At 38.7% G+C, this 25,073-nt stretch overlaps 2 protein-coding genes across 10 annotated transcripts in view; one reads left to right on the forward strand and one right to left on the reverse strand.

Moving 5' to 3' along the window:
- The first annotated feature begins 566 nt into the window (after positions 1 to 566).
- Positions 567 to 24,549, forward strand: YARS2 (tyrosyl-tRNA synthetase 2). Of its 2 annotated transcripts, XR_009356734.1 has the most exons (6): positions 567 to 1,356; positions 2,156 to 2,323; positions 15,459 to 15,614; positions 15,874 to 16,044; positions 18,650 to 18,892; positions 24,377 to 24,549. XR_009356734.1 is itself a non-coding variant. In XM_059185675.1 (5 exons), the coding sequence occupies exons 1-5, from the start codon at positions 578 to 580 to the stop codon at positions 18,807 to 18,809; spliced, it is 1,434 nt and encodes a 477-aa protein (XP_059041658.1). In that variant the 5' UTR covers positions 567 to 577; the 3' UTR covers positions 18,810 to 20,869. The 2 variants fall into 2 exon arrangements, 1 of the variants encoding a protein (XP_059041658.1); XM_059185675.1 differs by lacking the exon at positions 24,377 to 24,549 and having other exon boundaries at positions 18,650 to 20,869.
- Positions 20,104 to 25,073, reverse strand: part of DNM1L (dynamin 1 like) — a 50,426-nt gene continuing 45,456 nt past the window's right edge. For 3 of the 8 annotated variants that reach the window (XM_059185670.1, XM_059185673.1, XM_059185668.1), the window contains 5 exons: positions 24,807 to 24,839; positions 22,819 to 22,995; positions 22,547 to 22,656; positions 22,256 to 22,415; positions 21,702 to 21,965 (listed from right to left, as the gene is read on the reverse strand). In XM_059185670.1, coding sequence (XP_059041653.1) covers positions 21,909 to 21,965; positions 22,256 to 22,415; positions 22,547 to 22,656; positions 22,819 to 22,995; positions 24,807 to 24,839 — 537 coding nt within the window. In that variant the 3' untranslated portion in view covers positions 21,702 to 21,908. Of the gene's footprint in view, positions 21,966 to 22,255; positions 22,416 to 22,546; positions 22,657 to 22,818; positions 22,996 to 24,806; positions 24,840 to 25,073 lie in introns of all 8 variants that reach the window. The other 5 variants (XM_059185674.1, XM_059185669.1, XM_059185672.1 and 2 more) reach the window with 3 other exon arrangements.

Genomic DNA, 25,073 nt, shown 5'->3' on the forward strand with positions numbered 1-25,073 from the left:
TGCCACCTCCTGGAGAAACTAATGTAGGCCGATGCCTCTGGCGCTCTCCTCCGCGGGGAATCGCTATCCCGAGTTCGGGTCGCCACGCCAACTCCGTAACTCTCCATTAAGTTAAACCAATTTCTAACCCGTTACAACCTCTATGGACAACCTCTATGGACTTTTTCCATAGAACCAAGAATTCGAAGGAACTTGTGCACCACAATTTTTTCAGGTGAAAATTAAAATCTAACATCTGTAGAGAGCTACAGCAGGTGCCAAGAGCTTTCATTCTCAGTTCTCACAAGAGCCCTGTGAGGTAGGAACTATTATCACAGACACACCTACGTTACGAATGAGTCAATAAAGTTTTAGAGAATTTAAGGTGACTGACGGTAAACACAATCCCCACTCGGGTCGTCAGAACTCCAGCGTCCGCGGAGAACTCAAACTCCGTAGCTAAGTGACCGCCCCGCCCCACTCAGGCATGCGCAGAAATACACGGAAGCGATTTCCGTAGAAATTGTAGGAGGCTGGCACTGAGGGGGGTGTGGCGAGAGCCAGAAAATCCCAGCATTCCCCTCGTGCCGACGCCAAGATGGCGGCCCCCGTGTTGCGGTGCTTTGCCCGCGGCCGGTGGTTTGGGACCCCAGGCCCATCAGGAGTCTTGCTCCTGGGACCGCGTGAGGCCCATTCGGGCGCTCAGGGGTTGCTGGCGATGCAGAAGGCTCGGGGTCTTTTCAAGGAGTTCTTCCCCGAGACGGGTACGAAGATAGAGCTCCCAGAGCTCTTTGACCGTGGCACGGGCAACTTTCCTCAGACCATCTACTGCGGTTTCGACCCCACGGCCGACTCGCTTCACGTGGGGCATCTGCTAGCGCTGCTGGGCCTGTTTCACTTCCAGCGAGCGGGCCACAACGTGATCGCACTGGTAGGAGGTGCCACCGCGCGCCTGGGAGACCCCAGCGGCCGTACCAAGGAGCGGGAAGCGCTGGAACCAGAGCGCGTGCGAAGCAATGCGCGCGCCCTACGCCAAGGACTCGAGGCCATGGTGGCTAATCACCAGCAGCTCTTCGCGAATGGGCGGGCCTGGGGAAGCTTCACGGTACTGGACAATGCGGCCTGGTACCAGAAGCAGCACCTGGTGGACTTCCTAATGGCTGTGGGTGGGCATTTCCGCATGGGCACGCTCCTGAGCCGTCAGAGCGTCCAAACCCGGCTCAAGAGTCCCGAGGGCATGAGCTTGGCAGAGTTTTTATACCAGGTGCTCCAGGCTTATGACTTCTATTATTTGTTCAAGCATTATGGATGCCGGGTCCAGCTGGGTGGATCTGATCAGCTGGGCAATATCGTGTCCGGATACGAGTTTATCCACAAGTAAGCTCCTTTAGACCCAGGAAAAATCTTGTGACCAAATAATTTACACGTGAATATCCTGTGATCAACTATTAACGATTGGGGAATGACGCCCTTTTTGAATCCTTGTGGGTTTTACTCCGCTAAGTCTGTAATGGTGTTAATGTGACTAGCTCACGAAAGTTGAAGGGCTGAATTAATGATACTAGGCATGCAACGTATTCTTAGAGCTTTGAAGGAAATAGACCACTACTCAGAATACAGCTTGTGTATTTTGCTTCCCTTTAGTAACTCTGCTTTTCGTTGTTTATGCTTGAATGCGACCGTGTCTCCTAGAGTAGTTTCTGATTTAGCCTTGCAGGTCCCATGAAGCTAGTGTTAGTTTTTGGTTGGCATCTCAAATTTTTTTCCAACTCCAGATATTTGGCAAATAAGGTAGATTTTAATTGCATTTTCTTGAGGGAGTTCAACTACAGGGCTAACCCATGTGATAACTCATTTTTAAAATTCCTTAAAACATTCTTAAGTGTCTTTACCTGATTTCCCCTTACCCAGTCTTCCTGTTCTCCCTCAGACTTTACAGTTTTCTAGGACCTAGTGATGCAGAAACTACCTCAGAGTCACTGGTTCCGTCCATTGCAGTTTAAAATGACAAATGTCAAAACGAATTGAGTGCAATTAAGAGGAACAAAAATTCAGATTTACAAAGTGAAGGAAGTTTTCTTAGAGCAAGAGACCAGAATGAAATCTGAAGAAGGATCTGCAGAACTTACCATCACTTGTGCTTGAAGCACATAATGAAGTTTTTCTTTATGCTTAGGTTGACGGGAGAAGATGTATTTGGAATCACGGTTCCTCTAATTACAAGTACAACTGGAGCAAAATTGGGAAAGTCAGCTGGTAATGCTGTTTGGCTAAACCGAGAGAAGACTTCCCCATTTGAATTGTATCAGTTCTTTGTCAGGCAGCAGGATGATTTGGTAGAACGGTGAGTTCTTCATAGTATCCTGAGAAAAATTAACTTTATAAACTCATAATTTTAGCCATTGAATCTGTATGTACCCTTTATAGTTTCTGTGTTTTTGTTTTCATTTAGATTTTCGTTTAAGACCCAGAACATTGCAATTCTGTTCTTCTGAACAGTTTTTTGTTGGTTAGATCAGAAAACCACTGATTGATGAAAACTTAGAGCCAAGTTTGTGATCTACATCTAACAAGTACTTAAGACACTCCCACTTGTGTATTCTAGTTTTTTCACTCCTTTTATCATCAACTTGACTAAACCTGATTTTACCTTTGTCTCTAAAGTTTGTTTTCTTTATAACATCTTTTGAAAATCCTTTTTAAAAAATGACTTTCTCATTAATTCGCATCTTAAACTCTTTAAAGAATATAAATTGATGAGAAAAATAGACTTGCAACAAAAAAAAAAGATGAATTTAACCAAAAATAACATTTCCAGAGTGGAAAATATGCCTTATCAAACTACAATAATTAAAGTTTTTTCCTTTAGATTTATTTCAAACATTTGATGATACACTTTAGGGTTTTGATGTATCAAGACTGACATCTGGAAAGTTTCCTTTTCTATTTGGCTCTAATGTATAAAAAATACAATTAATTTCTATGACTAAATGTGTATCCAGCAACTCTTCTAAAATCTTAATTCTAGTAATTTTTGGTTTTAAAGCACAAGCTTAAATTTAAGATTTAGTAAAGAGACTAAATGGTAAAGATTAGAGAATCCAGGTGGACTCCAGCATCTGTGGTCACGTGATCTCTTTGGCACTGCAGAACATCAGGATAAAACAATCTTTTCAGTAAATTTCACTTAGATAATTAGATGTCTTATGTGGGGAAAATAATGAAACTTAGTCTCACACGGTTTGCAAAAATCAGTTCCAGGTAGATTATCAACCTAACTCTAACAAAAGATAAATCATGTGTTCAGAAGATAAATAGGAAAATATCTTCATAACTGGGATAGGGAAGGATCCTCAAATGAGATACAAATAAAGATTTGACTAAATTACAATTAAGATCTACTGTTCATTGAAGTCACCATTAAGAGTAGAAGAATATCCATTACATGTACTAAAAGTGTAAAGCTTATACTCAAATTCCATAAACCAATAAGAAAAAGACAACCCAATAGAAACATAAAGGCTTGAGCATGCACTTCAGAGAGATTCTGTCCAAAAGACCCAAAACATCTGAGAAGGTTGCTCAGCCTTAATAATGAGGAGAAAATGCAAGATAGAGGTACAATTAAATACTGTTATGTACCCTCCAGAATGGAGAAACAGAATTAGCAATACCAGGTGTTGGTGAAAATGTTCCAAGGTGTTGGGAGAGTGAACTTAATTGTGGTATCAGTCTCGGCCAATTGCTAGTGATGCTATTGACTAGAAATGCTTGAGGAACTCACCTGGGCACATACCATTTGTGGCAAGCCCCACAGACCTTTCCCTGACCAGAACCAGTGTTGAGGCTGGACTGGCCTTTGTGGTTCTTATGATTGCCGGATGCATCTCAGCAACAACCATCAGGGAAATCTGAAAAACAAAATTTCTTACTCACAGGTCCTGGAGGGCCACACAGAAGGCCCTGGGTAGAGAGAGGGAGGGAGTGTGGACCTAGGCCACAGCCTTATTGTAGACAAAGGGTGGGGTGCCTAGGGCTTTGTAGCTTCACCCTTTATTGGGAAATTTAAAACATAAAAGCAGGAATTAGGGAACAGGAAGGGGAGAAACAGGGTCACTCAAGTGGTCCCTTATCTAGGGCTTTCTAGAAGAGAAACTTCATGAGTAAGGGTGACCTGGTAATGGATCTAGTTGGTTTGCTACTAACTGTATCATAACAGCTGGCAGTATGTTTATTCAAAATGAACGTCTTTAAAATGGATAATTTGGCAACTAAAATGTCAGGCACTTAGAGGCATCAGATTTTTTTTGTCCTTTTTTTCTGATTGAAGTATAGTTGACATACTATATTAGATTAGTTTCCAATGTGCAACATAGTGATTTGACATTTTATATACATTATGAAATGCTCATCACAATAATTGTAGTCACTGGCTGCCTCCTTACAAAATTATTATAATATTGCTTGTATTGCCTGTGCTGTACTTTTCATCCCTGTGACTTTATTTTATGGACGTTTGTATATCTTAATCTCCTTCATCTATTCACCCATCCCCTGCACTCTGGCAACCACCAGTTCTCTGTATTTGTAAGTCTGTTTCTGTTTTATCTGTTCATTTGTTTCTTAGATTCCACATGCAAGTGAAATCATGGCATTTTTCTGAGTGACTTATTTCACTTAGCATAATACCCTCAAAGTCCACCCATGTTGTTGCAAATAACAAGATTTCTTTCTTTTTTACGGCTGAGTAATAATAATACTCCATTTTTCTTTAGCCAATTATCTATCAGTGGACACTTAGGTTGCTTCCATTTCTTGGCTGTTGTAAATAATACTGCAGTGAAAATAGGTGTGCACGTATCTTTTTGAATTAGTGTCCTTGTTTTCTACAGGTAAATACCCAGAAGTGAAACTGCTGGATGGTATCAAATTTCTATTTTTAATTTTTTGAAGACCTTTCTACTCTTTTTTTAATGGCTATACCAGTTTATATTCCCCCACAACAGTGCATGAAGGTTCCCTTTCTCCACATTCTTGCCAAAACTTACTTCCTGTCTTTTTGATATTAGCCGTTCTGACAGGTATGAGGCAGTATCTTTTTTTTTTTTTTTTTTTTTTTTATTTTTTTTTTAAAGATTTTATTTATTTATTTGACAGAGAGAGATCACAGTAGACAGAGAGGCAGGCAGAGAGAGAGAGAGAGGGAAGCAGGCTCCCTGCTGAGCAGAGAGCCTGACGCGGGACTCGATCCCAGAACCCTGAGATCATGACCTGAGCCGAAGGCAGCGGCTTAACCCACTGAGCCACCCAGGCACCCTTATTGTGGTTTTGATTTGCATTTCCCTGATGATTCGTGATGTTGAGCATCTTTTCATGTGTTTGTTGGCTATCTCTCTCCTTTGGAAAAATGTCTGGTTTTGTTTTGTTTTGTTTTTTGTTTTGTTTTTAATTAGATTGTTTTTTAATCAGATTGTTTTCTGGTGTTGAGTTGTAGAAGTTGTTTATCTATTTGGGGTATTATCCCCTTATCAGATATATCATTTGCAAATATCTGCTCTCAGTCAGCAAGTCGCTTTTTCGTTTTGTTGATAGTTTGCTTCATTGCGCCAGCTTTTTATTTTGGTGTATTCCCAATAGTTTACTTTTGCTATTGTTGCTCTTGCCTGGGGAGAAAAATCCAAAAAATATTGCGAAGGTGGATGTCCCAAGAGTTCCTGCCTATTTCCTTTTAGGACTTTCATTGTTTCAGGTCTTACATTTTGGTCTTTAATCCATTTTGGGTTTATTTTTGTGTGTGGTGTGAGCAAGTGGTCAAGTTTTATTCTTTTGCATGTAGCTCTCCAGTTTTCCCAGCGCCATTTATTAAAGAGACTGTCTTTTCCCCATTGAATATTCTTGCTCCTTTGTCATAGAATAATTGATAGAATAATATAGGCGTAGGTTTATTTCTGGGCTCACTATTCTGTTGGTCTGTGTGTATATTTTTGGGCCAGTTCCCTACTGTTTTATTATTGCTATGTAATATACCTCGAAATCTGAGTGTGATCCCTCCAGCTTTGTTATTTCTCAAGATTGCTTTGGTTATTTGAGCTCTTTCGTGGTTCTATACAGGTTTGAGGATTGTTTGTTCTTAATTCTGTGAAAAATGCTGTTAGTATGTTGATAGGGATTGCTTTAAATATGTACTTCACGCAAAAGTAAATAAATAAAATCTGTATTTTGCTTTGGATAGTATGGACACTTCAACAATATTATTCCAACCTATGAGCATGATACATTTTTCCATTTATTTGTGTCCTCTTCACATTCTTATCAGTGTTTTATAGTTTTCAGAGTGCAGGTCTCTTACTCCTTCATTAAATTTATTCCTCAGTATTTTACTCTTTGATGCAGTTGTAAATGGGATTGTTTTCTTGATTTCCTGGTCTGCTACTTTGTTGTTACTGTATAAAAATGGAAGTTTTCTGTGTGTTAATTTGGATTCTGCAACTTTACTGAATTTATTACTTCCAGTAGTTTTTTGGTGGAGTCTTTAGGGTTTTTTCTATATAGTATCAAGTCATTTGCAAATAGTGACAGTTTTATTTCTTCGTTACCAGTTTGGGTGCCTTTTATTTCTGCCTGTTGGCTGTGGTTGGACTTCCAGTACTATGCTGAAATAAAGTGACAGGTGGATATTACTGCCTTGTTCCTGATCTTAGTGAAAAGGCTTTGAGATTTTCACCAATGAGTATGATGTTAGTTGTGGGTTTTTCATATTTGGATTTTGGGGTATGTTCCCAATAATCCCACTCGGTGGAGAGTTTTTATCATAAATGGGTGTTGATTTTGTCAAATGCTTTTTCTACATCTAATAAGATAATCGTATGGTTTTTTATCTTTTGTTTAATGTTGTATATCATGTTGATTGATTTGCATAAATTGAACCATCCTTATATCCTTGTAATAAATCCCATTGGACCGTGGGGAATGACCCTTTTAATGTATTGTTGAATTCAGTTTGATAATATATGTGAGGATTTTTGTGTCTGTGTTCATCAAGGATATATAGCCTGCAATACTCTTTTTTTTGAAGTGTCTTTGTCTGATTTTAGTGTCAGGGTAATGCTGGCCGAATACTATGTATTTGGAAGCATTCATCTCTTCAGTTTTTTAATAGTTTGAGAAGAGTAGATATTAGCTCTTTAAATGTTTGATAGAATTCACATTTGAAACCATCTGGTCCGGGACTTTTGTTTCTTGGGAGGTTTTGATTACTGATTCAGTTTCATTTCAAGTAACTGATCTGTTCAGATTTTCTATTTCTTCCTGATTGTCTTGGACGATTTGATGTTTCTAAGAATTTTTCATTCCTTCTAAGTTGTTCAATATGTTAGACATATAATAATTTTCCGTAGTAGTCCTTTTTTTTTTTTAAACCATTGACTATATTTTCTGTGTTGTATCTTTCATCCCATGACTATTCATTCCTTAACTGGAATCCTGTATTTTCTATTCCTCTTCATCTATTTTTCCCATCCCCTAGCCCCCCACTCTGGCAACCATTAGTTTGTCCTCTGTTTTGGGGGTTTTTTAAATTGATTTGTTTTTTAGATTCCACATATAAGTGAAATCATGTGGAATTTATCTTTCTCTGCCTGAATTATTTCACTTAATGTAGTACCCTCTAGATCCACTGGAGTTGTCACAAATGGCAAGATATCATTCTTTTTTTATTGCTGAGTAACTTTCCACTGTATATATACTATTTCTTTATCCATTAATCTATTAATGGACCCTTGGGTTGCTTCCATATCTTAACTATTGTAAATAATACTGCGGGGTGCCTGGGTGGCTCAGTGGGTTAAAGCCTCTGCCTTCAACTCAGGTAGTGATCCCACGGTCCTAGGATTGAGCCCCGCATCGGGGTCTCTGCTCAGTGAAGAACCTTCTCCACCCCCCCCCACTCTCTGCCTACTTGTGATTGCTGTCTGTCAAATAAATAAAATCTTAAAAAAAAAAATACTGCAATGAGCATAGGGATGCATATCTTTTTGAATTAGTTCATTACTTTTAGCAAATACCCATCAGCAGATCCTTGTGGTATATTTTTAATTATTGAAGAACCTCCATATTGTTTTCTACAGTGGCTACATCAATTTACATTCCCATCAATAGCGCACAAAGGTTTCTTTTTCTGTATATCCTCACCAATACGTTATTTCTTATCTTTTTGATACAAATCATTGTTACAGATATTAAGCGATACTTCATTATCATCTTGATTTCCATTTCTCTGATGATAGTGATGTTGAGCATCTTGGTATGTGTTGACTGTCTATATGTTTTCCTTGGAAAAATGTCTATTCAAGTCCTCTTCCCATTTTTAATTGGATGCATAGTGTTAGGGGTATTGACTTCTGTGAGTTCTTTATATATCTTGGATATTAATCCTTTGTTGGATATATCATTTGCAAATAAATCATTTGCAAAAAAACCCACTCAGTAGGTTTCCTTTTTGTTTTGTTGATAGTTTCCTTTGCTGCATGAAAGCTTTATTTTGGTATAGTCCTAATAGTTTATTTTTATTTTATGGTTTCAGTTCTCAATATTTAGATCTTTAATCCATTTTGAAATTTTTTTTAATGTATAGTGTAAGAAAGTGGTCCAGTTAAGGCTTTTGCACGTACCCGTCCAGTTTTCCCAGCACCATTTGTTAAAGGGATTGTATTGTATTTTCTTGTCACACATTTGTCCTTTATCACAGATTAATTGACCATATCAGTGTAGGTTTATATCTGCTTTCTCTAGTCTGTTCCACTGATCTATGGGTCTGTTTTTGTGCCATTACCATTCTGTTTGATTACTGTGGCTTTGTAGTATATCTTGAAATTTGGAAAAGTGTTACTTCCAGCTTTGTTATTCTTTCTCATGACTATCTTGACTATTCTGGGTCTTTTGTGGGTCATACAAATTTTAGGATTATTTGTTCTAGTTCTATAAAAAATGCTCTTGGTATTTTGATAGGGATTGCATTTAATCTGTAGTTTGCTTTGAGCAGTACAGACATTTTAACATTATTAATTCTTCCAATCTAGTTTGTGTCATCTTCATTTTCTTTCATCAGTGTTTTATAGTTCGCACATTACAGATCTTCTGCCTCTTTGGTTAAGCATGGTAGTCTTTTTTTTTTTTTTTTTTTAAGATTTTATTTATATATTTTTATATAATCTCTACACCTGATGTGGGGCGCAAGCCAACAAACCTGAGATCAAGAGTCATATGCTTTGTCAGCTGAACCAGCCAGGTGCCCCTAAGCATGGTAGTGTTTTACAGTCCTTTTTATTTCTGTGGTGTCAGTCGTACCTTCTCTAATTTCTGATTTTATGTGTTTGAGTCCTCTTTATCCTGATGAATCTGGTAAAAGGTTTATCAGTTTTATCTTTTCAGAGAACTAACTCATAATTTCATTTATTTTAAAGTTTCTGTTTTTATTTGCTCTCATCTTTATTACGCCTTTGCTTCTGCCAGGTTTGGGCTTTGTTCTTTTTTCTAATTCCTTTAGTTGTAAGTTTAGATTGCTTGTTTTAGATTTTTCTTGTTTCTTGAGGCAGCCCTTCATTGCTATAAATTTCCCTCTTAGAACTCCTTTTTCTGGGACGCCTGGGTGGCTCAGTTGGTTGGACGGCTGCCTTCGGCTCAGGTCATGATCCTGGAGTCCCGGGATCGAGTCCCGCATCGGGCTCCCAGCTCCATGGGGAGTCTGCTTCTCTCTCTGACCTTCTCCTCGTTCATGCTCTCTCTCACTGTCTCTCTCTCAAGTAAATAAATAAAATCTTTAAAAAAAAAAAAAAAAAAAAAAAAAAAAAAAAAAAGAACTCCTTTTTCTAAGTCCCAAAGATTTTGGAATATCATGTTTCTACTTTCATTTGTTTCTAGGCAGTTTTTAGTTTATTATCTGACTTCTTTGTTGACCCACTATTTGTTCCATAGCATGTTGTTACATCTCCACATGTCTGTGTTTTTTCCAGATTTTTTTCTTAAAATTGATTTCTAGTTTCATACCTTCCAGAAAGGAGCTTGGTATAATTTCAGTTTTCATAAATTGAGACTTGTTTTGTGACTTAACATGCAGTCTGTTGTGGAAAGTGTTCAGTGTGCATTTGAATGTGTATTCTATGTTTGGGAATGGAATATTCAGTATATATCTGTTAAGTCCATCTGGTCCAATAGGTTGTTCAGAGCCACAATTTCCTTGAGTTTTCTGCCCAGATGACCCATCTGTTGCTGTAAGTGGGATGTTAAAGTCCCCTTCTATTGTATTATTGTTGACTTTTCTCTATATTTTTTAAAGATTTGATTTATTTGAGAGGGCACACATGTGCACACTAGTGGGGGGTGGCCAGAGGGAGAGGGAGAAATAGACTCCATGCAAAGCAGGGACCTGAGCTTCCCCCCTCATCCCCCCTGCTCCACCCCCCACCCCAGGACTTGGTCTTAGAACTCCAGGATCATAACCTGAGCTAAAGACAGATGCTTAACTGACCGAGCCACCCAGGTACCCCTTGATTTCTCCCTTGATATCTGTTAATATTTGTGTTATGTAATTAGGTATTTCCATGTTTGGTGCATTGGTATTTGTGATTTTTATATCTTCATTGGATTGATCCTTTTATTATTATATTAATGCTCTTTGTTTCTTATTACAGTCTTTTAAAGTCTATTTTGTCTGATGTAAGTATTTCTACCTCAGCTTTTTTTGTTTCCATTTTCATAGACTACCTTTTTCCATCTGTTCACTTTTAGTTTGTGTCTTTAAGTTGAAGGAGATTCTTGTAGGCAGCATGTAGATGGGTCTTGGATTTTTTTTTATCCATTGAGTCAGCCTGTGTTTTTTTACTGGAGCGTTTAGTCCATTTACATTTAAAGATTTATTTGTTTGTTTTAAAGAAATAGCAAGCATATGGAGAGGGAAGGGCAGAAGGCCAAAGAGAATCCTCAAGCTGACTCCACACTGAACATGGAGCCTGACATGGGTTTTGATCCCAGGACCCTGAGATCATAACCTGAGCTTAAATCAAGAGCCAGCCACTTAACTGAGCCACCCAGACTCCCCTAGTCCATTTACATTTAAAGTAATGATTAATAGGTACTTTTGTTGTTTTGGTAATTGTTTGATTGTTTTTCTAGTTCTTTTCTGTACCTTTCCTCCTTTCTTGCTCTCTTCCCTTGTGATTTGATAACTTTCTTTAGTATAACGCTTGGATTCTTATTTTTTTGTGTATCTATTACACATTTTTGGTTTGTGGTTACCATGAGGTTCATACTTAGCATCCTATGCATATAGCATCTATTTTAAGTTAATGGTCACTTAAGTTTCAACACATTGAAAAAGCATGTTTGCTACGTTTTTATTCCCCGCTCTGTGTTTTATGTATTTGATGTCATGTTTTACATTCTTTTGTCTTTTGTATTGCTTAACTAATTATGATAGATACAAGTGATTTTCCTGTTGTTGTCTTTTAACCTTCATACTGGCTTTGTGATTGATCTGGTACCTTTACTATTTATTTGCTTTCACCATTGAAATTCTTTCATAATTTTCTAAGTCCTGATTACAGCCTCTTCTTTCTCACTTAAAAAAAATCCCTTGAACATTTCTTGTAAAGCCCGTTTAGTGGTGATGGACATCTTTAAATTTTGTTTGTCTAAGGACCTCTTTATCTCTCATTTAATTCTGAATGATGGCCTTGCTGGGGAGAGTATTGGTTGTAGTTTTTTCCTGTCACCATTCTGAATACACAGTACTGCTACCTCTGGCCTCCTGAAAAATCAGCTGATAGCCTCATGGGAGTTATCTTAGACATCGCTCTTTGCTAGTGGTGATGGACATCTTTAAATTTTGTTTGTCTAAGGACCTCTTTATCTCTCATTTAATTCTGAATGATGGCCTTGCTGGGGAGAGTATTGGTTGTAGTTTTTTCCTGTCACCATTCTGAATACACAGTACTGCTACCTCTGGCCTCCTGAAAAATCAGCTGATAGCCTCATGGGAGTTATCTTAGACATCGCTCTTTGCTTTTCTCTCCCCACTTTTAAGATTCTCTCTTTAATTTTTGCCATTTTAATTATCATGTGTCTTGGGTTCTTATTTGGGGCTCTCTGTGCTTCCTGGGCCCAGATGTCTTTTCCTTCCACAGGTTAGGGAAGTTTTCAGCTATTATTTCTTCAATTAAGTTTTCTGCCCCTATTCTCTGTTTTCCTTCTGGGACCCATGTAATGTGAATGCCAGCATGCTGCTTGTCCCAGAGAGGTGTGTCCTTAATTAATTCTGTAATACTAGGAATTATCGCTTAATTGGGGAAACCTTAGTATTAAGGATTTGAAGGTAAACGGTGAGGTTCCATTCAGGAGTGGCTAACTTATGTACTGACCAAACAGGGCCATTGAAAGGGGAGGCTGTGGGCTTAAAGACTCCATCTCAGTATCTATAGTAACAAGGTATAGGCCTTTAGTGCCCTGTTTAAATTGGTATTGGGGGGTGTTTACCATTTTGCCCACAGGAGGGAGAGTCACTGGCATCCATTTTGTAAATCCCCCCAAGAAGACTAAGAACTTGGGCTGGGTCTGTGTGGCATTGTGCCAGTGCATCCATGCCCATAATAGGGAAAGAAAGGGCCAAGGAAGCCACCACCAGAAGACGCTATTTGAAGTAAATGGTCCCTGTAGTTAGTTAAATCCAGATGGATTTGTACACCTTTGATTGTTTTACTAGGAATGCCCTGTAGGTAGAAGGGCTTCCCTTTGAAGAATTTAGAGGGTTTGTCTGGAATAACAGTGACTTTGAGCCCTGATATCTAATAGGGACAAAAAGGACCATGCATTTTTATTGTCTCAGTGGACTGTCAGAGTGGTATGGGGCAGCTGCCTCTGGGAGGTGGGTTAAGTCCTGGGGATCTACCCAGTTCCTAGGGTAGAGGCTTAGGTGGCTGCCAACCCTGAGGTTAGAGAAGAGGGCGGAGGTAGTTTGCAGGGACTGGGTTGAAGTCAGGAGTGCAGGCTGGGAGAATGCTAGTATTAATTAGGGCCTAGAGTTTAGAGACTGGCTGTCCAGATATTAAGTGACCAGGAATACTGAAATTTTATAACTCCCAGGAGAGTTTAATCTGTGTATTTTCAGAAAAGGACAAAATTAAGTTGGGAGTTTACTAAGGAGGGGGTAGGGATTCCTTTTGGTTGAGGGAAATTTGCTCAAGGGGAAACCCCTCTGGGGCAGTGGGTGTGTAATGGCATAGGTTTGAAGCATCTGGGTGCCTGGATAGTAATCTCCACTACATCTAGCAACTCATCAGGGCCCCCCAGTGCCTTTTAAATGGTTTTAGCAGTCCCATTAAAATGTAGTAGGGCTGCCCTCTAATTAGGGAGAGCACCTCATGAAAAGAATTCTCTGGACTCCAGGTCATTTGGGGCCTCTTCAGTTTTAGAAATGAAGAGGGGGTCATCTGGGTCACTATGGTCATGTCTCTAGGGGCTCACCACAAGTGGTCAGGGCCCAGGCGAGTGCCCCCAGTCATTCCAATCGACATCACTATCCATAGCCTGCATCTGGAACAGTGGGAACATGGTATTGTCAGCAGGACTGCATGGTAGTACTTGTAGTTAACTATGGGGTCTGCCTTACCTTCCCACCTTCCCATCTTACAATAACTGGCTGACCAGGTAGGTCACAGCACTTGGGAACACAGCACCACTCGTTGGATGCCATCCCACCAGTCCCAGTTTTGCATATCACCTCTGCTGTATATTGCCTGTCGTCTCTCTCCTAAAGTGTCACTGCTGCCATAGTAATTCAGTGTCTCCAGAGCTGTGTGATCAAGGCCATGTGGACTAAGGAGATGATTAGATCACTAATTTTTTTAAATTTATTTACTTATTTGACAGAGAGACACAGTGAGAGAGGGAATTCAGGCAGGGGGAGTGGGAGCAGCAGAAGCAGGCTTCCCACCAAAGAGGAAGCCCAATTTGGGACTCGATCCCAGGACCCTGGGATCATGACCTGAGTCGAAGGCAGAGGCTTTAACCCACTGAGCCACCCAGGCGCCCCTATCCACAGCTTTCTAAAAGGGGAACTTGCTGTGCAGCCGTGGCTGGCTGCTTTGCCTGGCTCATGAGCCTTCAACTGTGGCAAGCAGGCAGCAGCTCATTTGTGTGGGGGAGTGCTTGGCATGGAGGCCGTGGCAATCCAAAACTTAGGGTCAGACATAGATGCAGCACTTACAGAACCACTTTGGAAAAGTAGGTGTCTGTGTTACTAAACCTGAATATGCACATAAACCTGTGACCCTACACTTCCTCTCCTGGGTTCGTCCCCAAAAGAAATGAGCACACATGTGCACCAAGAGAACTACATGGGAATATTCATAGCCGCGTTATTAGCAGCTGTCCAAGAGGGGAAGCAACGCAGATATCCACAGTAGACTGTCTACATAAATACTTTATACGAAGTAGTCACGGCACAGAACGCTGTACGTAACAGCGGTGACACAGCAACGTGAATGCGTCTCTTGCCAAATATACTGATGTGCCAGAGAGGCTGAAGATGAAGATATATTCAGTATGATCCCATTTATAAAGCCTAAAACTGGCAAAACAAAGCAACGACATTTCCCAAGGGATATCAGAGTAGTAGAAGTTTAAAAAAAAAAACAACAAAGAGATTACCTTGAAAAGGGAGAAGAGTGGTTCATTTGGAAAGGCGGAAGTGTATGTAAAAACATCTGGGTTTTCTTGAGTAGAAGAAACGAGGTATTTCTGGATGGGGAGTAATTACATAGATGTTTGCTTTTTGATTCCTTAAACTATGTTTGTGATTTGTATACTTTCTATGTGTTTTTTAAAAGCTACAGATAAAATGTCAATTTTTAAGTTACACATTTTTTATTGATGGATACATATACAGAAAACAAAAGTATTAAAACATGCATAGGAAGGGTAGGTACAAATTTAGGTTAGCTTATTCCTGGGCATGGAGGGGAATATGTTGGCATCTAGAGCTATATTATTTCATGCCTTTTCAAAAGGAAAGATCTGAAGTGAAGATGGCAAAACAGTAACATCTTCAGTCTGGCTGGTCTGTGCATGGGTATCTTATTTGGGGTACATTTCTGTATGTGTATTTTTCATAATGAAAAATAAGTTTAGGGGCGCCTGAGTGGCTCAGTTGGTTAAGCAGCTGAATCCTGGTTTGGGTGTGGGTCATGATCTCAGGGTTGTGAGATGGAGCCCCGCATCAGGCTGTTTTCAGTGGGGAGTCAGCTTGTGATTCTTTCTCCCTCTCCCCCTACTCATGTTCATGCATGCACTCACTCTCTCTAAAATAAATGAATCTTAAAAATATATGTAAATTTAAAAGTAGGCAGGATGTCTTTTGAAGGGAAAGGGAGTTGGAGACAAAAATTAGGTGTGTTGTATACACCAGCAATGTATGTTTTGTCCCACAGGTACCTGAAGCTCTTCACTTTCCTGCCCCTTCCAGAGATTGACCACATCATGCAGCTGCATGTTAAAGAGCCAGAAAAGCGGGCTCCTCAGAAACGACTCGCTGCAGAAGTTACAAAGCTCGTTCATGGACAAGAAGGGCTGGATTCTGCTAAAAGGTGGCCTTTAAGAATAACTAACACTGGATAAAGCTATGTAGTTAATGGACTTGAGAAAATTTATTAGGGCTATCATGTCATTTGCCACTGTAAGGACTGTCAGTGTCTGACTTAAGTGCTTTAGAATAGCCTCTGTGGGAAAGATCATCTTGAGCTAAGTATGACTTCTACAAGATAAACGTTGCTGTTTTAGAACTGACTATTAGAATGTGTCTGTGGATAAGCACTCCCGTGATGTGGTTCTCGATGTGTTCTTCAGGTGTACGCAGGCCCTTTATCACAGCAGCATCGATGCCCTGGAGGTCATGTCTGATCAAGAGTTACGAGAGTTGTTTAAAGAAGCTTCATTTTCTGAATTAGTTCTTGACCCAGGAACAAGTGTCCTAGATACGTGCCGCAAAGCAAATGCCATTCCAGATGGTCCCCGAGGGTAAGATGATTTAACTTTCAGTCACTGTTCATTCAGCAGTAAATGTTACAGTTCACAGCATGTTTCTGTAGTGCCACAAGGTATCTTATTCCTGGCAGAAATTAGTTTAGTCCAAGACTAAAGTGAAAACTTGAGAACCTATTGTTGAAAATACTCTAAATTTTCTATAAATTCTCATACCCCCATACTTCTCTCCTTAAATCTAAGCCCATTTTTCCTCCAGCACTGGAAAGGCCTACATTGAAGGGACCACTGTGATCAGCAGATGCACTGGGATTAGTCAGCTTGGGGATAGATGGTCACAATTTGAGACCAAAGTTAAGAGATTCACATGGTCCCTCTCATATTCAGTCTGTGTCATCTTTGAGGGAATAGAGGGGTTGCCCAACCTGTTTACAGTATTTGTTGAGGGCGCATGGGTGGCTCAGTGGGTTAAGCATCTGCCTTCGGCTCGGGTCATGATCCCAGGGTCCTGAGATCAAGTCCTGCATTGGGCTCCTTATTCAGTGGGAAGCCTACTTCTCCCTTTCCCTCTGCTGCTCCCCATTTGTGTGCATACCTGCTCTCACTCTGACAAATAAATAAAATTTTTAAAGAATATTAGTTGAATTTCTGAAAATGAAGTAAGCATATGATGTTACTTCCTAAAACTAGTATTATAAATTACCTACTACTCCTCTTGAGAATTCCCTTTTTTTTTTTTTTTTAAGATTTTATTAATTTGTTAGAGACACAGAGGGAGAGAGAGAGGGAGGGAGCGCATGCATGAGGGAGCGCACACAAGCTGGGCAAGGGGTAGAGGGAGAAGCAGGTTCCCCACTGACGAGGGAGCCAGACCTGGGACTTGATCCCAGGACACTGGGATCATGACTTGAGCCGAAGGCAGACACTTAACTAACCGAACCAGCCAGGCACCCCAGAGAATTCCATTTTTCTTATCAAGACGTAGGTAGAATGCGTTTTCCTCAGTTATGTGGGATTATGAGGGAATAAAAGTGTTCCACAAAAAAGTAATCCAGCATATACTTGATGCTTCTGCACTTAAAACTGAAATAGAGTGATTTAGAAGGAAAAGCACTGGTTAGCCAGAAAACCCTGGGTGTCTCATTTCCTGGAGTTTGACAGTTAAGTCATATGCTTGTCAGCCCCTAGTCATGATTATAAATGACATTTGTTAAAATTGCTATTTTCTTTCAGTTATTTTAGATTTTTACCTTTCTTCTAAAAAGCCCTTAGTTATTCTGTAGAGAGAAAATATCCATTGTCTTTCTTATCACTTGCTATTCCACCTTACTGATTCCCTAATATGCTCATTATTTCATATACACTGGATTGCAGGTGGTGCCATATACCTCTCCAGAGTGAGTCACTGGTTCTAAGGATTTTCCTTACTGTGGAAGCATTTTTTATTTTCTTCTGAACTTTTCTAGTGGTTTATTTACTGATACTGGAAATTTTACCATGACTTAGGATGACAGCATATCTGATTTAGACAGAGTTCTTAATATTGACGTTTTTTTAGATTGTATAAGACTGCCATTTAAGCAAAATGAGAACATGATCTGGAAACTATAGCAAACAGACCAAAGTAACACTTCCTAAGAGAAAGAAATCTGTCCTTAAATAGAAAACGTTGAGTTTTATGAAACCATGTGTAGTAGTGGTTTCTTTGTCATTTGGTAACATTCAGATAAGAGAAAATGAACATTTGCTTTTCATAAGGGCTTCCAAGGACTTTCATGCTCTAGACCTTTTCTTCTGTTTGCTTCTTTCCAGCTACTCCCTATGTTTCCTCGCCCTATTTATGGAAGTAACTGCTACTCACCCTCCCAGTTTCCATGTCTCCTCTTGCAGGACAATTTCCAGCTCCCCCACCAACCCAGTGTGCACCCAGAGTCATATTTCCTACTGGTGACAGCATTTAATCTCTCTGGAATAGTCTGGCTCTCTCCACTAGTTTGCAGTACTATTTATATTTAGCGTATAGTAAAGGCTCTATTAATGTTTGTTGAATGAATTGGGCAGTACGTAAATAACAGAAGTAAAACCTATTTACATACACCATCAAAAAATTTGTTACTAAACTGGAATTAGATAAGCTACTGATAATCCATCTCTGAAATCAGCCCATTTCACTTTAAAAATTCTCAACATTTTAACAATATGCTACTATTTGCATAGTCTCATAATATAATTTCTAATGATTTTCCAGTTTCATAAGTTTCCTAAAGATTTCTATAACAGGACTACATAGTTGCGACTGGTATCTCATGGGAACTCACAAAAAGCAGCACTGTCCTCTTTGTATTTCTGGAGGCTTCTTTTCTGTGATTAAGGAATCACTCTCCAGGTGATTCCGCTATTCATGTTTAAACCACTGCCAACTGAAGAGTTCTGCGTAGAGCTATGAAATATCCTAGATTTTTCTCCACTAAACAAGAAACTTGTGCCTTAAATCCACTCCTTTTCAAAAAGCATTTGAGGGAGGCAGAATCTAGTAGAGTGAACATGAAGGTAACAATTCACTGCTAAGTGGTTTCAGAGTGGTTTGCAGAGCCTCTGCAATGTAAGTCAAATGATTCTAATTAAACATTTCTATTTTTAGGCATCGGATGATCACAGAAGGTGGAGTCAGTATAAATCACAGACAAGTAACGAATCCTGAGTGTGTTTTGGTTGTTGGACAACATATTCTTAAGAATGGACTTTCATTATTAAAAATAGGAAAAAGGAATTTCTACATTATAAAATGGCTTCAGCTATGATGAAAAATCCTTCAGGTGGTTCAAACTTACCCATCTCCTAAGATGTACCAAAGGCTGGCTCCAGAACTTACACTTTTGCTCATGTAAGTCAAACCGTAGAGAATGGAGTACTCTCTAGGTCTCAGAGTGTGAGTAATTTTCTTATTTCCACAGGGTGGTTAAGACAAATGCTGGTGTAATAATGCAGTATTTTATCTGCTGAGCTGCAGGTGTTACAGACTACCATAGAACTATGATTGCCAGGGATAATCTTTTAAAAATTCTATTTCATGGAAGAACTATCCTATCCTTTTTGTTCCCTTTTTAGAGATGAGGAGGAACAGTGAAAAAGAGGGTGGCGTAAGGACTCATGGATACTTTTATATCGGGGGTTCATCTCCCTGATCTGACTCACAGACACCAGCAGGGCTTCTAGTGTTCACATTAGAAATGTGAAAAATAGTATTGGAAACTTGTAAATTTCTGAATTTTTTCTGAATTTTCTGAATTTTGTTGATTAAATCCAGTTCTCCTTAAGAAGACAAGTATTACATACATTAAGCCATAGTTGGCAGTAGAAATTCTAGTAGAAAGTTAGCTTTCAAAGAACAAAAATCCGTACTTTTCAGAAGTTTTCTAATTGAGTGTTTTAGTCCCTTGCCTGTGTTTCAGTATAATTAAATTTACTCACAGCCTTGTTTTGCCAAATTACTGAGGAAGCAGTATTTCATAAATTTGGAAACTTAGCTTTAAGTTTCAGCGTCTGTCTTCAAGCAGATTGCAACTTGAGATAAACTGAAAAGTAACTACAGTGAAAACAGAGATAAATATTATACCAATATCCAATCACAGGAGAATATCATAAGGAATTCAGGTAAGGGAACTTTTCCAGACTTAGAGTCCAGACCTAATTAAGCTCTCTATACATTAGGCAAATTAATTCTTAGAACTGTTTCCACATCTCAAAAATCAGGGTAATATCAGTGTATTTCCCTGAGGACTAAGTGAAATACACAAATACAAAATGGTTCACAATCTGATTCCTTCTAGAAAACCGTATAGGCAGCAAAGCATGTAGTGTTGAAATTCTAGCCATTTACTACCTGGATTACATGGAACAAATCACTGAATTTATGTGTGAAACTGGAGATGTAATAATCTCTGAATTGTGAGAATTTAATAGGAAATTTTGTAAAACTTTTATACAGTGTAAGCTGTATTATGTTCCAATTAGATTTATGTTATGAGTTAAACTATAGTTTATCTGAACCTTCTCTGGGAGCGAAGTTAAGAAGAATTCATTTATTGACAAAACTTTAATGTCATTTCATACCAGCAATTTTATTTACATAGCAAGAACATACAGGTGTCCACTGTAAATGTCAGATCATCTAAACATATCAGAGCTTCACTCAGTTTGAGAGCCAACAAAGGAAGTTTTCTAACTTTCCAAACCTTTCTTGCCTCTGCTTTTCTTGTACAAGGTGTGTAGTGCCAGCAAGTACATTACCGTAACCTATCTTTAAAGGTAACATTTCCAATTTGAAATATGTTTGATGTGGAGAATGGTGCCCTGTTAAGTTCCCCGCCCCCTTACAAATTTAAAAGGCTGAATGGTAGTCATCTGATGTATCTGAAGTAAGTCAGTCATGGATGGCTATACTGAGGTTGAAGAATGGTAGAGTGACTTCAGAGTGTGTTCTAACAGACGTTTAGGTAGTGTGCATTCTCTCCAGATAGGTACTGCTCACAGATTCAAAGGAGTACCATATTAGAGAAGACTGAATCTGTTCATGGTTGAGGTCAGTTGCTGAGCCTGTTGTTTGCTAGTAAATGGGTACCGTAAGCTCGAGTTGCCAGACATGCTTTCCCTGCCAGGAGTTCTTCATAAATGTCATAACTTAGGAGAAAGGTTAACATGTTCAGTAAATTCTATATTATGGAAATAGAGTATCTGTCAGAGATGGAGCTAAATAAATGCCTTAAGGATTTTGACCCGTATCTTAAAAAATTTTTAATGTAATTCATATCAAGAATCACCTGGGGAATTTTAATAAAATGTGAATATGTTCTAAACCTCACCCCCAACCTCTTTGAATGCATTTTAGTAGCCTAAGCCTTCGGATGTGTGGCTGTGTCCGGGTATTTTTCTTTAGATTATAGAGTTCTACTCTATAATAGAGTTCCACTATATATATATATATTGTTCCACTCTAAAATAGAGTATTTTCTAATGTATTTTGTTGGTGTGAAGCAAAAGTAACTTTTTTTTTTTAACCAACTATTAGAGAAGATACACTTCAGTGATCACCACAGGATTTGGTTTTAAGTCCCAGTTGCAAGTGAATCTTGGGACATGGTGTAAGTGATCTAATTTAAAGATGGATCTGAATTATTATATTTGAAAATCAAGTCTAGATGATTTTTAATGCAGAACAATATAATTCATCCTTCCAGGTTTAAGAAAGGATCAAAGATACTTTGATTTTTAACGCCCTAGGGTAGCATGAGCCCAGAAGTGGAAGGGCTGCATAGCTACACACGCACACTGCGTCACTGTCAACGTTCCAGACCTTGTGCCTTCAGCTTTCTTACACATCAAAGGCTGCAGCAAAGCTCAATAAAACTATAAATCGAAGGACAGGTGGAATACAATGACTGTGAGTAACCTGTCAACTCACATCTTTCAAAGCCAGACCAGTTTATATTGTGCATGCATTACAGTTGTAGGAAATGGTGTCTTGTGCATTCTTCTTGCAGGACTAGGGCAGCAGCTTTAATACTACTAACAGATTACACAGGTCATCTTATCCACAGGCAAACTGCTTGCACAACTAGAACATTTAACAGCTCTTTTTAAGTTCAAATGAAATGGTCACAAGAAAGACTTGATGTATTTTATAGGTACTGGGCAACTTTAGAAACAGCCATTTATTATTTGGATTAACTGTATGATTTGTTCTGCAATACAGAGTAAAATTTTCAGTTTATAGCCAGTCTCTTCACATGAGCAGATTCATACCATTGTAATACACAGGAGTTCATAAATAAAATTCTACTCAAGTAGGCAGTAACTAGCAAATTTCGAGTCAACAAAGTCTCCATATTCTATAGTTCTCTTCACCAAAGATGAGTCTCTCGGATTTCAGCAATTATTTGACTGGCTCCTTGCAATGCCTATATTTCAAAAAAAAAAAAAAAAACAACTGTAGATTCTTACTAAGTTCTTGATATTAAAAAAATCTGAATTATGTGGGCGTAATCACTCCACTTTATATGTAGTAACTTTATATTAACCAGTATCTCCTCTGGTTTTGAACCTAAAAGTCTAATCAAGTACCAGTGAAAAAAAAGATTAGTCCTTATAGGAGGACTATCTATCTCTAAGAATAAGAATGCATTTTTAACAATGCAGTGTTTGTATCTACGACCCAACTGTGAAAATTAAAAACCGCTGACAGTAATACCTTCAGCATGTCGGCTGCTTCCTTCCTGCGCTGGGCCATGTCCTCAGATTCAGTTAGAAGATCATCCAATAAGGACGATTTGTACAGCTGTCCTACTAACTCACTCTGAAGAGTATCTTTCACATGATTAACCAAAAAATGCATTACTGCCTTTGGCACACTGCAAAACCAAATCAGATGATACATTAATTTAGAATAAAAGCCTAAAAATTTTAAAACACGTGTATTTGTACAACAAATTCTGGAATAACTGAGCAGTATTAGAGTCTGATTTAGTACTATAGTACTAACCTGTCTTGAATATTCTTTCTGACAATAAGAAAATATGATTTGATGAGTCGTTCAATGACCTCACAATCTCGCTGTTCACGGGCAGATAGTTTTCGTGCAACAGGAACAGGCTAAATGGAGTGAGGGAAAGAAAAAAATTTCACTTTTGTGCCATTTTGAAACGGTTAAAAGTTCAGTAAGTTTTTGTGACTTTTAGTTCCTTGAGTTTTTCTGAAGTGCTTTCCTAGTAATTCAGTTATCTTCTTAGTGCGTAACCCATTCGCGTGGCTTACCACATCCAGCAGATTCACAGCATGGCCTTTTTGTGGGCTGGCTGGCATAATCGGAATTGGCTTTGATTTTTCCTCAGCTAATAACTCTTCAGCTTTTGACGTTTTCAGCATTCCTCTCCAGTTGCCTGTTGTTGGTTCTTGAACACTGTCTCCAACCCCACCACCTCCAGATGCAACCTGAAAAGAACATGTTCCAAAACCTATTCCAACTGTATCGGATCTGACATGAACTTAAAGTTCATCTTCTTTGACAAGGAGAACACAACATCCAGTACCATCTGGGATTTTATTCAGACAGATAACAGGGTCAGAAAAAGATGGCATGTGTAACTGGCAACCTGAGCTATCGTAAATAAGAGGTTCTGTTGTCTTTTCTTTGGAAGGCCTCAGCCCATAGATTTAAATTTTATCATGTGCTAACTTTAAAATTCTTCCTCCTTGCCAACCCCTCCAACAGTAAATTGTGGGAAAAGTATAAACTGCCCTTAATAGTGCTTATTAAAAGCACAAAGGAAAACAGAACTGCCAGTTTGATTTTTTCAAAGTAACCTTACACACTATTGAACTTGATCTTTCCAAAAGTCCTATGAACTCCTGTCTCAAACTCCAGAGTTTATCTATTTTCCAAGTTAGTTTACATTTTTAATAGTCAACAAAATACTATAAGATACAACTACAAACTGTTTACACTTACAGTTCTTAGGCTGATACTGACTTTAAGCTGCCTAAAATGTGGAATGTGACATAAACCCAAGGTAAGTTTCCTCAATGTTCTTAAGAATCTACTGAAAGAAATCTAGTAATCACCAGTACTTTTGTACCTTCTTCTCTAGGATATGTCAGTTGATTTATAAAAGAAAAATGTTTAGAATAATGGGAAAAACAGTAACTGATCAACATTTGGGAATGTTTTTACATGCTCTTTAAAAAGATCTTACAATCTAAAATGGAATTAAGGTGGCATCCAGACTTTTAACCGAAGTGTATTATGGCAAGTGTTAAATCTATGTCAGTTTTCAAAAACAAAATCCTAGATCAAGAAGAAGCTGCGGTTCAATTGTAGGGTGATGGATGCTTAACTAGACTTGGGGTGATCGCTTTGTAGTGCATACAGATATCAAATTATAATACTGCACACCTGAAAGATATATTTTTAAAACATCAGTTTGGGGTATCATTCTGAATCAAAACACTGGCCCAAATTTGCCTGTAATACATCAGTTAAGATATGCTATGTCCAAATATAGCAGTATATTATAAACTAATCTTAACATGAGTAATTAGTTTTTTAAATACCTGTTAACTACACCATGAATGATGAAAAGAAAAGGAAAGCAAACTCAGGGTGATGCCACAAGTGAAATAAAACTTAAGGCAAGGATTTAGATGGTTCTCTATAAAACCTGAGCACAGTGGGCTGAGAGAGGATAAGACATTTATAAACTTATGAGGCTCAGAATCTTAAACCTGGACAGTAAGTGAGGAAAGGAGCTAAAGGCAGAAAAAAAAACAGGAAGATCTGAATAATTTACTGATTATCTCATTTCCCCCCAAACAGGTTATCAAGAATTGACAGTCTCAAACTCTCCCAGTCCCTGTTTGTTCCGAATTCGCTTAAGCTGCTGAGGCACATGCTAAGCCCCATGTTTCGGGTGACAAGGCAAACCACGTGGCCGCGCAGGCAAGCAGCAGGAGAGGCTGATCCATTAGTACCGGACAGATCTCTGAACCTTTAAAGAGGAAATGTCCAGAAGTATTAACTGCCACCTCTGGAATCTTAACTCCCTACCACAATATTAAAGTCAAAACTAGGAGGAAAGCCTTTTGTTATTTAAAAAAATGTTACAACTAGAACTAATGCCATCTTAGAAGGATTAGTTAGGTAAGAGAAACATTAAAAGATGGAACACAGACAAGAGATAGATGCTGTTATACAAAGAGCTTCAGTGGTTTTGAAGACAGTGTTTCAGTGAGAACCAGAGACTCACATTTTTAGTTTCTCTTCTGCTGTCCTGAATTAACTGTTAAAAGATATGTTAAAACATGCAGTTTAACAAGCAAAATTTAAATACCAATAGCTTGAATTTCAAAAGTGCAGGATAATTTCCTCTTTAAATTATCTTTCCGTGCGCATCTTCTATATTGTAAGCAAAAGAAAGGCATGTCAACAATTTATGAAGTATACATTGTTATATAATTTAAAATTCCTATTAGACTAAAATGATCTAACCTTAGCACACATCCCACATTAATGT

The sequence above is a fragment of the Mustela lutreola genome, chromosome 8 (genome assembly GCF_030435805.1).
Source record: "Mustela lutreola isolate mMusLut2 chromosome 8, mMusLut2.pri, whole genome shotgun sequence".
Classification (NCBI taxonomy): Eukaryota; Metazoa; Chordata; class Mammalia; order Carnivora; family Mustelidae; genus Mustela; species Mustela lutreola.